We start from the raw sequence: 18035 nt of genomic DNA, 5'->3' as shown, positions 1-18035 counted from the left end.
CTTGTCTGAAGAAGTAAGCTGTAAGACTAGAATCAGAATTAGAACAAATGGGTTTGTAGCTCTAGCTCCCATTCCCAGGCTGGGAGGTAGCAGCAAGGATCTCACCTGTTGAGTTGAGGTGTGTTACTGTAGCAGCAGGTAGGTACCAAGAACCTTCTCTCTCAACTCTGTGGTTCAAATCTCTCCATTTATTCCCATCAGCTGTTGTCACTGATGCAGACATCAGCGGAAAACCGACACAACACACCCTCTTCTCCCCCATCCAGCAGTGGCCTTATCTCAGCCTGATTTCCATTACAGAGAATCACTGATATAATAAAAACATGTGTTTATATGCGCGCGCGCGCACGCACACACACACACACACACACACACACACACACACACACACACACACACACACACACACACACACACACACACACACACACACACACACACACACACACACACACACACACACACACACACACACACACACACAGTGTTAGTTCAAACAACGTATTGATGACAGGACAGATCCCTGCATGTCAGCTTACTTTGTTTGCAGAGCAAGGGATTTACAGGTAGCATCTTTGTCAGGTCATTCTAATCAAGCTGCTGAATCAAGCTTGAATAAGCACATATTAGTTTATACTCAACACCGTTCAAATAATGCAACATTGGTAAAAACACTGTCACATGTTTATTAGCAGATCGGTTTAATTATATTGCTTGTTCTCATTACATTTAGAAAGAATCGTTGGTATCATCTCTTATCAATGGTTACCCTCAACATTTCGAAATCAGTTGTGTTGTTTGGAGAAAATAATGAATCTTTTGGAAGTTGTTTACACAATCTGCCATCACTTGATGCTCTCATTTGTTCACTCTTGCTAAGATTGTCTATGATGGATAACATATTCACAGCATGGATCTGAAAGAGGCTTCTCCATCTACAGCTGGAGGGATCAGTGCCAAATTTCTTATGCACACTGCCACTAGTCTAAAAGAATACCACACATTTTTGTTCACAAATGTTCTATACTTTTTGAAATATGTACTCTTTTACTCTCTTGTGGTTAGGGTTTGCCCAAATTTGGGCACAGATGATGTCATAAGCGAGACTCTTTCAGAGCCAAACTGTGGATGGCAATCAAATCGGGCTGAAACCTTGTAGTCATAATATGGAGCCATACTGTATGTCATAGATACGTCATAAGATGACTAACATCCTAGCCGGCCGCATGACGTCTGAGATTAAGCCACACCGTTATTGGCCCAGTCTAGTTTTTTTCACATTGCTTCTGTAACTGAATGTGCTGCTACTTTTCTTGGCCAGTCTGTCTTGTTAAAAAGATACTACACACCTGCACAAATAAATATGTCACCAGAGAAGTAAACAGAAAATGCTGTGTCGTGTGCACCTGTCTTTGATGACTCCTCTGAAGAATGTAGAGTATGTCTCTTTCAGCACACACGGTACAGTTATCTGTCAAACATTGCTGATGTCTTGACTTGTCGACATATCCAGCCCGGGATGACCTTGCCCCACTGGTTGTGTCACTTGCCAGGAAATGCCAATGTGTGTACCTGTGTATGAGTAAGCGAATACTCATTCTATTTCATCACAACTTAAATACCTCAAGTCTGGTATCACAGCTATGACAATGGATGCCGGTCATTTTGTCTTTCTACCTCAAACAGTATACTTTAAGCCTGCATACTTATCTGGGCATTGGGAATTTCTCAACACCGATACCATCGCCACCACTTCTAATATCCATTTAAATGAATGGGACTGTTTGGTCCATTCATATTGCCCAAAAGGTCATTATCCTTATAATGCATGAGTGGCAGTCCAGATGGGCAGATGTTCATGAAACTTGGTAGGAATGTTCAGCACACCTGGTCGTAGCCACAGGCACCAAAAAGTCTTAATCCAGCCCTGTCAGAATTTGTCCATGGAAACATGTTCTATGTTGAAATGTATCACTTTTTAATGTCTTAAGCCCAGTCCACACCTATGATTTGCAACGCATCTAGTTGCAAATTGCAACTAGTTGCGTTGGTGTGGAATGGGCTTTAGAATTGATATTGATACCAAACAGGCAATTGACTAACATATGATTTCCAAACCACAGCAGTGAATCGTTTACAGTGGCTTAAACAAAACAAAGACAACAGAGGTTGTCAATTGTGAAAACTTTATTAAATTTAACCTGCTAAGAGAGGACATGTCTTGTGACTGGGATAATTAAACAACACTGAAATGTATCAATACATTTAAGAATCAACTTGATGCACAGGAGACGGGTCCTAAATTATTCTAGAAGACAATGAGACATCTCAAAGAACAATCAATGTTTTAGGAATTTGCTTCACTGTAGGATTCCTCTATGTGTAGTAAACCAATCTATAATGCCTGTGCCCTTAGCATTGGCAGGATTAAATGAAAGCAAAATATCCCACAGTTGTTTCTCTGTACATACAGCAGAGAAGACTGGTTTTACGGAAAAATCAAACTATTGAGTACTTTGTGTAAACCATCTTACATTCGTTCTCTGCCCTCGAAATAGCAGTACCATTGCAAACAGTGTAAACTAGTGTTTTCAGCATGTAGGATCTACTTAATCCAACGTATCAAACACCCTCTATGAAAGAATTTTCTTTTTCAAACAAAGGCACATAAGCAGCAGCTAGCAAAAAGCTTTTTGAAAACCAAAATTACATATTTTCACATTCAATGTATACTTTCTGGGATGTGTACACAGCTTCTTTCAACAACAAAAAAAGAAAGAAAAATAACATTGCACAGTATCAGTACCAAAGATTTATATATTTAAAATAACTTTAAAATCAAAATGAACTTACTGAACTTCACATCCACCGAAAGGGGGGAAAACTACAATAGAACTACAAGAAAATAACAAATATTTCAAAAGTAATGAATTGTCTGCCCCTTTCTTCCTGACAATACTCATAATTGAAATGCAATTCTGTATGCCCATTTGTGTGTACTTTTTAAAATACCTTTAGCCTGGGTGATTCAAATAAAGGAAGAAAATCCTTGGTTTTTCGTGGTCAATCCTATTTGGGCAATTAAAGAATTAAATGAATCAATGTTTTGGTTAATGGGAGCATTTACTGCAGTTTGCACTTTACAATCAATTTAAGGCTATGAGTGGCCATCTATAATATTTATGTTCCAATGGTTGTGTCGCAAAACGTTTCCAAGGGCAGTGGTGTGTTCTACTGTTATACGGCGTATACAGTCCAGATTCTTTTGGGAAACAGCGTATACAGTCTAATAACCATTTCATCCTTTGAAAACGCGAGAGCGTATACCCACGACCACGCGCATCGCATCGTATCCCCACCGAAAAAAACTAGAACACTCCACTGAACAAGGGGTAGTGGTCGAGAAAAGATTAATTGTAGTGATCTAAATAAGTGGAAAAAGTATATATTTAGTAAATGTAAATCTATCAAACAAAGTGCCAAAGCGTTTTAGCAGTTCTCAATGTATCTATGGCTATTGGTTTGTCCTTATGCATTTTTTGAGCAGCAATTACAATGAAACATGGCTCTAGTTCAGAGAGGTTTGCCATAAGTTGACACCTTGACTAGGCAGAGTAAAGACATCAGTCAAACAAGGCCAAGTGCTAAAGGGCTCTCATACAGCACACAGTGAGCTGCTGTCTCAGAACTGGTCTGTCCTGCTCTGATTGTTGTTATCGTAGAGGTACATCTGGGAAGAGATCCACAGGCATTGGCTAGTTTGTACTGGACCTGGGGCAAATAATTACATTTTTGTTTTAACATGCTTGGTGTACTGTATGGGTGGGGTGGGTCTGACATGTAGATTGATCAAAATAAGAGTTACCTAGAACGCTTTTTAACCCCTTTGTGTTTCTTACATAGCTTTATCTAACCACATTTATTCTCTTTGTGATCTGAACATTTGAAAAATTCTGAACTCACATAATGAACTACAACATGCAATACAGTAGATGTTGAGAAAACACTATACATCTTAGGCAAATCCACACAACACAACACAACTGTGGGACTTTTGCTTGGGGGGTGGCTTACCTGGCAGAGCTCAGCAACAACACGCTACGTTCCGAAAGCCACAACTCTAGCTTATAACTGGAGACTCAGAGGGAAACATTTACGAGAGGCAAGATCACTCTTCGTGCCAAAAGCATTTTCTACTACAATTACAGCTCTTTAGAGAGAGTAGGGAACACATGTCCTGCTGTGAAGCCACCACTGCCATTGTACCTGGCTGGCGTTCTGTTCTGCCTCGGTTCCGCTGTTTCCATCTATGCTGTGGCAGAAAACTTCCAAAGGGCCTCACGCTCAAACTCCTCCATCTCCTTCTCCAGACTGTCATTGTCGACCGGCCCGTCATCCTCCAAATTGTCTGCCATATCCTCCAGGATGTCTGCCACATCCTCTGCGAAGTCGGCAAACAGAACCCGGTCATGGGTGAACACGCCGCCTTTGAAGAACTCCGCCGTCAGCTTGCGGATCTGGTCTTTGCTCTCCGTCGGAGAACCTTCCAGCTTGCTCAGGTAGCCCTCCAGCAGCTCCTCGAATTCAGACAGCTCCACAGGGTAGAGCCCCTCCTTCGCAGCGCAGTCCTCCACGCCGTTGCATCCCACCAGGGGGCGGACAATGTGACGGAGCTTCGCCTCCTGGTGCTTCCAGAAGTCGTCGTGGTTGTACTGGTGAGACTGATGATGGTTCTGTTGGTGTTGATGGTGGCTGTGGGACGTCTTTGTTGGTGGGCTATGCCAGATTTTCTCCTTCCTTCTGTTATCTCTGTCCATCCTGCGCTCATCCTTCTTCCTCTCCCACTCTTCCTGGTTTTTCCTCCATGCCTCTTTATGAGAGTTTTGCTTGTGCGGCTTCCAGTCCTTCTCTCTCCTCTCCTCTTTCTCTCTCCGGCCTCCGTCTTTAGAGTGCTTCCTCTCCTTCTCTCCCCTCCATTCCTTCTTCTCCTCTTTCTTCCAGTGTTCCCTGCTGGCCTCTTTGCCTTTGTTCCCGGTCCACTTAGACTCCCAGGGCTTCTTCCTGTCCAGCTTGTCAACCTGCTCAGACAGCCTCTTCTGTATCTCCTCCAGGCCGTCCCTCACACCCTTCTTATGACCTCCCTCTCTCTTCTTCATCCCCTCCAGCCTCTTCCTGCTCTCCTCTAGAAGAACCTTTTGTCTTTGGAGTTCTTCCTTCAGCCTGCTTCCATCTCTGGAATCTCCCTTCTTCTCAGGTCCTGCTGCTTCGTTCTGGCTGCTCTTCCCAGGTTGGCGACTGGGCTGAGTATTTGGGATTGGTGCAGGTGCAGGTGTTGGCGTGGCCGGATTAGCTGCGGAGGAAGCATCACATTGTTTGTTAATTATTTGTTGCTTTTTCCCATATCGCTTCATTGGAAGGAATATACATAAAGGCATAATACTTTATGACGATTGACATGGTCGTTCTGTGTGTTCCTTATTACTGATGAAGGATTATGTAGGTATCAATGTTGCCACGTATGGAGACGTATGTGTTTAAATGAAGTGCTCTAAAGCAGAAAAAACAGCGAAATGGTTTGAAAATATTTTGTTCTGAAAGAAAACCAGGAATTTCTCTAATCAATTACCTGAATTTATATTTGCATGATCATTTTAAGAATTTCTGAATAAGACGGCATATTGAGGGGGAATGATTGTAGTGTTAAATAATGGAGATCTATCAGTACAAATATTGGGGTCCTATCCCCCCTCAAGATCGTCCGATTCTGATACCGATCTCATTTTATTTTGTTGCTTTATTTAAAGCTTCTCTATTCAGAGGAATCGCGGGATATGACAAATTTTCATAAAAACAAAAATATATGATTAGTTAATAATGATAAAGAGAAGAATGGAATTTTAGAGCGATACCAGTCGGTGCGGACCCCATGGCCTTTAAGATTGAAAGATCGTTTTTCCGAATCAGTTAGTTTGGCAACGACTGATTGAGTCATTTGGATTGAAAATCGGCCGATTTAAAATCGGTGGCAGATCGTTCGGCGCATCACTAGTACAAAGTATAATAATAAAAAATAAAATACTGTGAATTTCATTAACCCTTTTTGGGTGGGAACCCCTATTTGTAACTATACCTTTCAGGACGGGAACACTTTTGGGGTTCTTGTTGCTATGTACAGTATATAGCAACATACATTTGTTGCAATTTTTAATAAATATTTTTTCAGAAAACTTAGGTCAGGATTTAGAAGGCGTTTTAAGTATCGGCCTCAGGTCTAAATGGGTTAAGCATCAGTATCTTAATACTGAAAAAGTAATTATTACACATTTCTATCAATCACCTTCACTTTTATTCCCATAATAATTGAGGGGCTTTAGTCTAGCATGGGATAAAAATAAACCAGTGCTTTGTGCCGTATACCTGTGAGCTGTGTGAGTTCAGTAACCCTGGCCCTTAGAGTCTCTAACTCTTCCTTCAGGCCAGGTAGGGAGGACAACTCCTCTTTCATCTTGCTGTTCTCGTTTTCCACATCCTCTATACCACGTTCACCATCCGCTGCTGTTGCTGCTGCTTTCAGTGCCAAATCTAATCCTTCTTTCTGGGACTGAAATAGGAGAGAAAAAAAAGGGTCAAATTAAATTGCTTTAAAAAGGTCATGCAGCACATAATAGTATAATATACTATATATAATAATATATTAGATACAAAGTAATGTGGTTCATAGAAACAATGGTTTGTATTCTGTAAAGAGTATCATAGTGATCAAGCTACAGTGATATGCAGTACTTTGTAAGAACATGATGGCCACAAAATATGCATAGGATCCGATTATGTACTTTACAACTTGCACACAAGTACAAGTGTACTTTGGTACATACTGTATGTTTCCACAAACATTGTGGAATTCATAATTTTTTTTCATACCTGAATTTGTTCTTTCAAACAACAACATTCAGGAAGTATTATGACGATGTGGCTTATATTTAGAATATATTTGTCTTTGTGCAAAATAAATTACAATAGTGCCACATTTGTTATTAACAACAAGAACATGTGTCAGGTACTTTTAAAATACTGAATATAACCAGTAGGCTACTTTTGGTGCCTTAATATAAAAAGAGAGAAAGAAAACCCAAAAAACCCTAATAATACATCTTCAACCTTACAAACTGAATAAAAACATAATTTACAAGAACAAAATGTGTTATTCAGAGTCAGACAGCAGCAAATTTAGAAACCAGAGAAGCATAACAATCTAGACCCAGTCAAACACAATTGTACACACTTTATATATTAGTTACAAATAGAAGGTAATGATTACAGTTCTTCTCAATTGCTTTGGCACATTTCTCAAATCATCCTTAATATTTGCAAAACAGTAAGTGCCTTTCTAGAAACAATTTGTACAAACGGCACCACACAACGCATTACCTGCAAAAGCCTGTAACTTGCTCAAAATCCTTAGTTTATGTCACAAAAGTAAATATTTAACACATCCACTGCCAGGCCCGTAGTCCTACGGGCCGTTAAATCCAACCGTTAACTGCCGTTCCCGTAGTCCTACGGGGCGGGTGTTTTCCCATGTTAAATCGTGCAGGTGCAGATTCCGGATTTTTTTTGCACTTCCGGTCTCGAAGGGGGCGGGCCGGAAACAAAATAATACTGTTTCCGGTTTTTCTCCCGCCTCCGTTTCCTGTCTAGCGTCTAGCTTTGGACGCCATTATCTCTGGCTTGTTGTTTTTCTCACCACATCCACCATTTTAGCGTTTTCCTCTCGTTCTCCAGAATGCAGTGTCGGATCGCGGCACGGTTTTCAGCGTTTTGTTCGGTCGGGTCCCGTGTTTGTGTCGAACCAAATGAACGCGGATTTTAAACGGATTTAGCGGGGCCTATGACGGAATCAAAAAAACAAAAAAGGTAAGAAATAGCGTGGCACTACGATGGACGTTCTGAGATTAGCCGATGGCAGTCAATGTGTTTAATGTCAATGAATATATCAGTCCCATCTGAATGACAAAAGTCATTTTTGGGGCTTTTATGCCTTTAATGATAGGACACTAGGCTGACAGGAAATGGGGAGAGAGATGGGGAGTGACATGCAGCAAAGGCCGTCGGGCTCGGGACTCAAACCCGCTACATTGAGCCTAGGTTCCCGGACCGCTACGCCAACCGTCCGGGCCTGCTGTAAGTATTTTTGATGTAAACTATGATAAGGTTTTTATGACAATGATTAAAAATGCACATGGCCAACTTGGCATACATGTATGGCATACATCACTGTCATCATACAAAATGACATTACTATGGAGTTTGATTGGAAGATATTGGCCAGGATTCACATTTACGCTTTTACTGTTAGTACTGTAGAACTGTAATTTGTTGACAGACATGTCATTGCAATACAGAAAAAAAAGCACTGCGTATGTGATTTTTTGCATAGCACAAAGGAGAAATGTAAACATACGTAGTTAACACCCCTTAAGCAGAGCTGTACATGCAGCGCTGTATGTGGAATTACATTGCAGTATCTCTGTCTCCTCCTGACGAAAGGCATATAGCATTTGTCAATCATATGGAAAATATGTTCGACAGATAGTGACAACTGGTTCAACCATTTTGCATGTCAAGGAATTCATGACTAGATGTTTTGGGGGTTAACACTAATCAACAGACAACCAGTATAATGCATTTCGATCAATATGATATAAGTAATTGATAAGGCAGGTAACAGCAGGAAAAAAATGTGTAAATGATGAATTGATAAAAATAAATGTTCCAAAGGGGTGTGATGTGACTAGATAATATGGAGATACAGTTGTTTTGAGAATTTCGATTCTGATCTGAGAAATATGCCAAAGCAACTGAGAAAAACCTGTCAGAGCAATAAAACAGAGCTTGAAATGTTTCTCTTCATGGAACGATCTCCCATGGCTTATTTGCGCACAACCCTTAAACCTGCATGCAACCGAGACAGACAGACAGACAGATCGATCACTGTAGATAGATGAAAAGATAGCTAGATCTCTGTGGAGATATTCAGGTGGCATAGCACCAATACATGAAAAACAGAACAGATACAGGTAAGAGCAAAGATACAACTAAGATTAAATTAAAGGTCTGATCTAGCAATCTGCACTTGGACTGACTGGGTATTGTATTGTATAAATTATATTTTTGAATCTAAATATAAAATCTAAATATAAAATAGGCTAAGTATAATGTATAATCTGTCACCAAAATATGAACATACTGTATATCTTTTGTCAATGAACAGTATGTACAGACTATCTAGAGTGGTTATGATGAGGCTGACATATTTACTTAGCCAGCCTTATGGTGTTGACAGGGTGTATACCTATGCAAATAAAAATGAACAGCATCCAATTTATTAACAATTGATATTCATCAATGGGTACACCTGGGGCACACTCAAAATCGAAGGACTGCGCACGTTTCATAAATCCCACGTTGGTTTTTCATAGGCTCTTTCCTCAAGAACAAAAGTAAGAAGAATTTAAGAAGTTTGTGAATAGGTTTTATACACTGACCTGTAGCTGTGCTTCAAGTTGAGAGATTTGTTGGTTTTCCTGTGCCAGTTTTTCCAGTAGCTCTTTTGTATACTGTGGATCACCATTAGGCCAGCCCTGTTTGAAAAAAGCAAATTCATTTTCAAATGAACAACCAAATCATTACAATGATTCATTGTGTTTATCATGTTCTCTTTGGGTATTTTACCATTTCTTAATGTCAAGGCAATTTTCTTTACACATCACTACTATCTGTCTATAGATACAGGTACATACTAATAATAACTTTATTTATATAGCACTTCTCTAGACACGAGTCACAAAGTGCTGCACAAACATAGGATAGAATACACAAAGAACAAGAATTTCACAAAGCAAATAAACAAGAAAATAAGTACATACCACACAACATACAACACTGAAAACATGAGGGTGAAGAGAGACAAGGTGACATAAATCAAGGACAGACCTGGTTTTGTTCTCCGTCGCTAAGTTCGGAGGAGTCAGAGTCATCTGTCAGATAAGAAAGTAACATACAACATGTTTCACACTCGTTACAACAGACACTCTTTCTTTATTGCCATGTCGCTGCCAAGGCCTCTTAGAATACCAAATGCTGTTGTTGTTAAATACTCATTTTATGAGCTCTGGCACAACACACAGACTCTACAGAGCTTAGCTTTGTTACAGAAAAATGTTAAATATAATAAACTTTTGCTTAACCAAACAATTGTTATGGGTTATTATATTCTCAACTTCAGAACACATAATTGTCTTGCTACACAACGCAAAGGGGGCATAACACTGGTATCCAGAATGCATGTTACACAATGAGTGGTGTATTACTACACAGTAAAATCCTGGGTATGAATATAACTGTAGAAATGTATCTTCTACAGTAGGTCAAATTGTTTCATTTTTCTATTTGTTTCTTAGACAGGAGAGTATAGGGTATTTAATGACATCATCACTACTGAAGAATATATACTTTCGGGTGGGTAACTCGGCGCCGCTAGGCGCAGGGTTATTCGTTAACCTTATTTGTTGTAAGAAAAGAACACATATGATATTGAGTATTAAATACCTTATTTAGTTCTAAATATCCACATGTTGACAAAGTAGATGTAGCTAATGTACTCAACACTTTATCTTATATTACGTAGCTACCCATATCCACCCGGAAATACCACTGACCAGTTTGTTTATGTTTACAAACTGATTCTGATTTGGTGTAGAGAGACAGGAAGCCATGGATAGAGAGACATGTAAGACAAGATCGGGAGTCAGACTAAAACTCGGGTCCTCAAGACAGTCTGAGCACTAACTGGCAGGCACTCAGGATTTCGCTGTGTACAACGTGGCATGTGTGAGCGCATGGAAAGTACCACTTGATGCTGATGGTGCATGAAGAGTCAGACCGGATTATTAGCACCTAATGAGAGCCAAAGCCAACTAGACAGACACTAAAGCTGAAACATCTTATTTTTGCCATTAGACCTACCATTATCCAGGTCGGTGAAGACACCTGTTGGTATATTATAACTTTATAAACAAAATTCTGTAATACTTGCAAGTAAGACTAGCAGTCAGACATTCAAAACAATCCATCATTGCAGAAAAAATGAAATCTACAGTCCGAGATTAATCATTCTTTTTCAGTATTTTGCACAGCACCCTGACATACAACCCTCAACGACCTTAAAAGGTAGTGCAAGTTATATTTTTTGGATAAAACAACGTATTTTGTTCAAATGTTTAAGCTACAATTCTGATAATTGCTACAACGTGTTTGTTCAGTAACGGGGGCTTCCCTGTCTCTCCAACTCTTTAGTAAACAGAACATACATTTTCAGGTGGGTTGCCAATTTCATCCAAGAGGAGAGCAGTTTTTATATTTTTCAATTCCAATTTTGTCTGCACATTTTGCTTTCATCACTTCTGATTTCACCTGTTTACCCTGTGTCCTGTATGACTTCTCTCTCTCTCCTGATCTTCTTATATTGAAATTGGCTTAAAGGAGGAAGGGCGGACCACGATGTCACGCTCATGTCAATATGACTCATCCATAACCATATAATGAGTTCCCAATGCAGCTACGCACAAACAAATCAGTCAGCTCCACATACGGGCACAAAAGGGGGGATGCCGTGCCCCTTATATGGGCATAACTGATGGCATCTGTGATGCCATCAGTTGAAGGGACAAGGATCTCCATATATGGGCATATTGGTCGGATCGGCTGTGCGACACACCTCAAACCTCTAGTTGGATAAAATTGGTATCCCGACCTGAAAATGTATTTAAATGTCTAGACGAACACAATTTGCCCGTGTTCAGGGGAGGGAAGATTGAAAAATGGTTTGCAGTAATGTGAAGTATACTGTGAGTCATAGTCAATGGGCTATACATGCCAGACCACTGATATGATCCTTTAAGAATGCATCACTGAGAGTTGAGGATGTGTGTGAAACGCAGTTTGACACAGATGAGGATTTAGAGATCTAAAAGATTATTCACATGCATGTGCATTCAATTAAACATACTCACGCCAGACCCTTTAAATCACATGAAAATCCGAAACAGATTTTAAGCCAGGTGGAGTAGATTAACATCTTCTGTTATCTGAACTCACCTGAGAGGAAAAGGGAGCCCAAGCAGAGTACGACTAGAGCACCAACGATGCATTTGTTCATCGAGAACCCACGCTTCTCCTCCTTCCTCTGCACCAGCTCGAACACCGCATCCTCCTCCTCGTCATCCTCGTCCGATGTTCTTGGTCTTGGGGCTTCAAAGGACGACACATTCCTCCTTCTTAGACCATCGTCATCACTGCTGGTGTCACCTCTAGCGAAGTCAAAACTACTGGATGTCTGAACGTGAGCTGAAAATTAGAAATTTTGTAAGAAAAAAGCTAAAATGATGTAAAGTACTAGTGTGTATGTGTTTTAAATGAACAGATAATACATGTGGCCCTAAATGTAAAAGATACTGAGTTCAGTAATAGCCTGAACTCTACCACAATAAATCCTCGTCACCAGTTCTTCTGCTAGATACCGACAGCCACCGTTTCTATCGATCAGAGGAAAAGCTCAGTGCCAGAGGTTCCGAAAAGCACACTCCACAAATCATTAATTGGCAGCCCTCCAACAAAATATCAAAAGCTCAGGGGAAACACACATAAAAGGGGCAATTCTAGTAAAGTAAAAATGTGAAATGAATAGGATATGTAAAAAATGTCAGTGAAACTCAAAGAAATGTATGGTATTTTCTCACTAAATTGGAACAATATTAATTTCATGCTTGAAGGCGTTTAATTTCTCAGCAGGGTGAATGCCTGCTTGCCATAACAATGATCTTTCAGTCACCAGCGTGTTGCAGAAAAGGAAGATATTCACAAGTTGTTCTATAAATTGCCCTTTTCTAATTCTCTCATTCCACACAAACACATGTATAAGTTAAGGACACGTGTCACATGAGAAATAGAACCGGGACCTTATTCAGAGGTCAACGGTAAAAGCAAAAGGTCATCAAGCACCCATTTTATCCTTGTTAAATATATGCAAGTATGTTTTGAGATATATCTGGCATTGTCTGTGTGTCAAAGTGTCCCTGAGCAAGACATTTAACCCCTAACTGCTTTCCGGGTGCCGTATTAATAGTGCCCACTGCTCTTAATAGTTAGGATGGGTAAATACTGAAGACAAATTTCACATTATGTGCATATGTGCAGCAGTGACAAATACCACTACAACAACAACAAACGGCAAACGTGAATGTGGGAACGACTGGACAGAAGCGCTCTCTCCCTCTCCCCTATCATTGAGCTCCCTCTGCTGTTGCCAATCTAGCCATACAAAAGTTTGTGACCCAATGTTATCATAACTGGATGAAATGCAAGACCGAGTTGTCCCCGGTCTCCTGTCTGCTCCGGTCAGAGAGTGCACCTGCAGGCTGCAACTCAACTCCGCAACGCACACGTTCTTTACCGTGCACGAGCAGTGTTCCTTTCATCTTTGTGGTAATCGGATGAAACACGGGGCAAAACAATTGTTAAAAAGAAAATAAGATGTAGATCGTCTATTTTCGAGCGAAGTATAAATCATGTTTGAATGTCTGTTGTGTACATAATGTCATCAGTATCAATTCTAAAATCAGCCGAAAGGTAGCCGATTAGCTGCAGCATGAATACGTACATGCCAGCATAATCCCTAATAGGGATAACAGTAGCCAGTACCAGTATCTACTTCCTGACAAGGACAGGGAAGCAGAATTTACATTATAAAAATAGTATCTTTTTTTACAATGACCATGATATGCTATAGGCCTAATTTGTAGATGTTTTAAATGTAAGAATAAGACAACGTAGGACCTTTAGTAAATCTCACAAGTAGCTTTACCCCCCCCCCCCCAGTGTATAAATCAAAACATGCGTGAGAACTTTGCACTCACAAGTAGTGGTTCTGATGGCAACTTGAAAAATCCCATACTGTACCTTCTACTTCCTCAGCCTGGGACACTTTCTCAGGCAGCTCCATTTCATCCTTCTCTACTGCTGGTTCTTCTGCCGTCTCATTTGGTCCAACAATCTCTGGTGCTGATACCAAGGCCTCTGGTGCTGAGGCCTCTGACACCAAGCCCTCTGGTGGTGAGGGAACTGACACCAAGCCTTCTGGTGCTGAGGTGTCTGACACCCAGGCCTCTGGTACTGAGGCCTCTGACACAAAGGCCTCTGGTGCTGGGGTGTCTGAGACTAAGGTCTCTGGTGCAGAGGATTTTGGTGTTTTGGCCTCTGGTGTTGAGGTCTCTGTGACTGGACTTGGCGGATCAGAACTCCCTGAAGCTGGGCTAACACTGGCATCAACATGGGAAGGTGACTCGCTGGAGGCAAGGGTTTCCACCGGAATGCTAACCTCTAGTTCTGTGACCGGGTCAACACTTTCCACAACAGGCATTTCAGCAATAGGCCCTATATCAGTGGGGGTGTCAAGCACAGGTTCTGCAGGGGTGGTGACCTCTGGCACAAAAGGAGCGGGGCTTGACTCTGGCTCAAGTTGAGGCTCAGGCTCAACATCAAGCTCAAGCTCCTCTGGAAGGGGTTCAGTGAAAGGAATGTCAAGTACAGCTCCCACACCGATGTTGGTGACAAAGGGTATGGCACCCAACTGGTCATTGTCATTGGGGGAGCTGGTTACCATGTCGTGGATAATTGGAGCCTGGCTCTCTGTGTCATAGTCCAGGGGCAGAAAGGGGTCAGTGGGAGGAGGATGTGACAGAGTGGGACTGGAAGGTACTGGACCCACGCTGGACTCTGGAGATGTTTCTTGACATACCTGGAATCAGAGGTAATAGCATTAGTAATCGGCATATAAAAGCGCTCCCAGTTTAGCTCAATTGATAAGAGAATTAAATTAAGATATGATTTGGGCATTACATTCGTATGGGGGCCAGCCATGCTGAATATGTACTTTGTACTATAGGGAGTATTGGCTAAAAAGCCTAGAAATGTGTCATGTTATGTCAATCTTCTGTGTAATTGTCACTGACCTCATGGCCCTCCTCAGACAAGATAGTTTCTATTGGAATCTCACTTGGCTTGATCTCCATCGCTGCCCCTGGAATAGCATCAATACAATGTTAAGTAAAGTATATGATGAATTTGTAATGATGAATTTGTCAACCCTTATCATTTTTCATGTTGAAGAACGTTTCAGCTAAAATACAACACTCACAACAAAATTAAAAAGATTAAAGAAATGAAAAAACTAAAGACGTCAAAGACACATTTAATGCTCTTTGCTAACCAGTACCTGCCAGTTCCTCTGAGAGACTAGGGACATCGCCCAGGCTTTCAGTGCCATCATCCACCGGGCCTAGATTCTCAACAGCAGCTTCCTGTAGAGAACACAGGTCAAAGGAGATGAGGGTTAATTTCCCCTTGACATTTACAAGAGTTATCACATGCCACAGGGATGTGTAAGGCTACACACGCACAAGTTTATGTAAAGCAAATGAACAACACACACACACACACACACACACACACACACACACACACTTTGAGGAGTTATTTTACAACGGCAAGAGAATAGCAGTAACACATTTCCCAAAACACTACAGGAAAATATACTGTTGCTATAGAAAATATTGTCGGTCTGTGTAAAAATGTCTCATCGTCTCCATGTGTGTTTGTTCGTGGGGGGGTATATTCAATCTTTGATCTGAGTGATGTTAAGTAACATTGGCAATTCCAAGATTTTAAGCTAGATTCCTTGGCAAATGCTGTTAATTTAATGTGAGTCATGTCATGTGTTTTTGCTTTTATGCATGTGTAGCATAAAAGCATGACCTAAATGCCTGACATGTAAATTTCATGTAAAATAAACCCAATTTGGTTTGTCATTGTCAATGGATAGTAAACTGGGGGTCCTTTGAGATTGAGGGGTCTATGCATGGAATGCAACTATGCAAGGCCTCAGGCCAGGGTTGCTGAGCTGGCTTTTTCTTACCTCAGGGGAGAGGAGGGTCCAACTATTTGTTGAGGAGCCGGTGCTGCCTGTACTGTTACTGTTGTCAGACATCGCCCTCTTCAGGCTTAACTAAGCATAGGACAGGCTTCTGATTCAATCTGGGATCCTGCAAACGACGACAGAAATAACACCACTATGTTGAACACGCCTCACCACAGCATGCATGTAGTAGCCAACATTCTTGTCCAAGTTGGGCCTTTTCGTAATTTATCACAGATCATTTAAGACAACGAAATAATGTATGGAGTGGCCAAATAGCCAGATTGTTTGTGTATCATATCATATGACGAACTATATGTGTTTTCTATCATTGTTTGAAGATTAAAATGTATAAGACACAACTATTTCGTATGGACTGATTCTAGTTTCCTTTCCCATGAATAAAATACCTTATTTTGCTGTTGCCACGACACAACACAAGTTATATAACGCTTGGTGACATCTACGACGTGCTGCTATTACGTACTGGAACGAACACTCCATAGTTAGAAAAGCACATTTCTTGGTTGCATTCATCATCGATGGTATTTCTAAGGAACCATTTCATCCAGGCTCTCTCTCGTTAAATCTGTGTGGCAAGCTAAATGACCACAAACGTTCAAATCCAAGCCGTTGACTAACAGCAAACAAAACAAGGATTTATACTCACTTATTCGACCTATATTTGAAGCTACATTTACAATGAGAACCCCTGCGAACGAACCTAAATGAAACGGCAGTGATTGTAGCAACCACATTTCAAGGTCCAATCATGATGGTAAACAAAGGATGGTGGCTGAATAAATCCCACTCTTCTCTTCCGTGTTCTCATAAAGCCCCCCTTCCCCCCATGCACGCTGGCGTTTCACACGCCTGTTATTTTACAATACATTATATCCGAAGAATCACATTTTACCTCGCTTTGCGTTCACAATTCCACGTGTATTTTGTTTTTCTTCAATAAAGAATGAACGCACAATCTTCTTTCTCGTGAACTTGGTAACTTTGGGAATTCCAAACTGCGTCACGGTAAACGCAGGCGGCGTCTTCTCCAATGGGATTTCAGGAAAGGCCACTTTGCCCCCGCCCCTAGACCAGAGACGGCCAATCGGATCGAAGTGTCGTGTCAGGAAAAACGACGCATATCTCAGCTTGATTGACACTTGGCAGGTGAAAGAAGAAGTAGCAGGTGATGGATATAGATGTGCTTTTTCAATGGGTTGTTGCAGGGTGAACTTAACACTGAAGATACATGCGTGGCGACGTGCACATTATATAGTGTCAGTGTAAGTCTCCCCACCAGCCCTACACTGACACGTCTGCAGAGCTAAATCTGTCTGGGGGAGTCAGTGGGGACCTTCCAGTGTGGACAGCCCCTCCAGGCTGGTTGTTGCATGACCACCACCATGTGTTTCATCATAATGTCCCCCTGTATGTGTGCCACATTGGGTGCATCTGTTGTCTGTGGTTGGCACCTTTAAATTCTAACCAAAAAGGAAATGCCAGTCGGAGCTCTGTAGTTCAGGGGTCTTCAACAGGGGGTCCGGGACCCCTAGGGGGTCCTCAAAGCTACTATAGGGGGTCCGCCAAATCTTTGTTTGATAGGATTTAGTTTTTTTTACATTAACCACTTGAACCCTAAAATTCCTTTTCTGAGGGGAACATTAGCCAAAAATAGCCGATCTACAAGCTCTCAACTCCTGGCGCTGCAAGGCGTTGAGAGCTTGTAGATCGGCTATTTTTGGCAAAGAGGCTATAGGTGTAGAGGGAAAAAATAGCAGACTAAGTGAAAAAAAAACACTTTTTTTTATGCAATCTGGAGTAGGGGGTCCTTGCTTCATCTCTCTCTCAGCTAGGGGGTCCTTGGCCTGAAAACGTTGAAGACCCCTGTTGTAGTTAATTGCCGTTTCAATGCATTTCCTAACCTACATTATTAACATAATGCCTTTAGTTTCATTATAATATCCCCCTGTATGTGTGCCACATTGGGTGCGTCTGTTGCCTG

The 18035-nt window shown here is 41.2% G+C and overlaps 1 protein-coding gene across 5 annotated transcripts; it reads right to left on the bottom strand.

Annotated features, from left to right (window-relative positions):
- Positions 1-2169: 2169 nt before the first annotated feature.
- pbxip1a (pre-B-cell leukemia homeobox interacting protein 1a) lies at positions 2170-17217 on the bottom strand. Of its 5 annotated transcripts, none has more exons than XM_084080687.1 (11): positions 16947-17217; positions 16031-16157; positions 15332-15416; positions 15069-15136; positions 14017-14854; positions 12157-12405; positions 11026-11049; positions 9994-10037; positions 9546-9641; positions 6418-6601; positions 2170-5350 (listed from the first exon to the last, which is right to left on the bottom strand). In XM_084080687.1, the coding sequence occupies exons 2-11, from the start codon at positions 16100-16102 to the stop codon at positions 4308-4310; spliced, it is 2703 nt and encodes a 900-aa protein (XP_083936813.1). In that variant the 5' UTR covers positions 16103-16157; positions 16947-17217; the 3' UTR covers positions 2170-4307. The 5 variants fall into 5 exon arrangements, with proteins under 5 accessions (XP_083936813.1, XP_083936816.1, XP_083936814.1 ...); XM_084080690.1 differs by having other exon boundaries at positions 9546-9617; XM_084080688.1 differs by lacking the exon at positions 16947-17217 and adding an exon at positions 16701-16829.
- Positions 17218-18035: the final 818 nt, after the last annotated feature.

This window comes from Gymnoscopelus microlampas (genome assembly GCF_963454915.1).
Source record: "Gymnoscopelus microlampas genome assembly, chromosome: 15".
Taxonomy (NCBI): domain Eukaryota; kingdom Metazoa; phylum Chordata; class Actinopteri; order Myctophiformes; family Myctophidae; genus Gymnoscopelus; species Gymnoscopelus microlampas.
This window is presented reverse-complemented; position numbering and strand designations above follow the sequence as displayed.

Coding starts and splice junctions, on each gene's coding strand:
- pbxip1a (XM_084080687.1), bottom strand. CDS start 16,102: ATGTCTGACAACAGTAACAGTACAGGCAGCACCGGCTCCTCAACAAAT. Junction 15,137..15,331: donor TCTCTCAGAGGAACTGGCAG/GTACTGGTTAGC, acceptor ATGCTATTCCAG/GGGCAGCGATGGAGATCAAG. Junction 10,038..11,025: donor CTTCACCGACCTGGATAATG/GTAGGTCTAATG, acceptor CTTATCTGACAG/ATGACTCTGACTCCTCCGAA.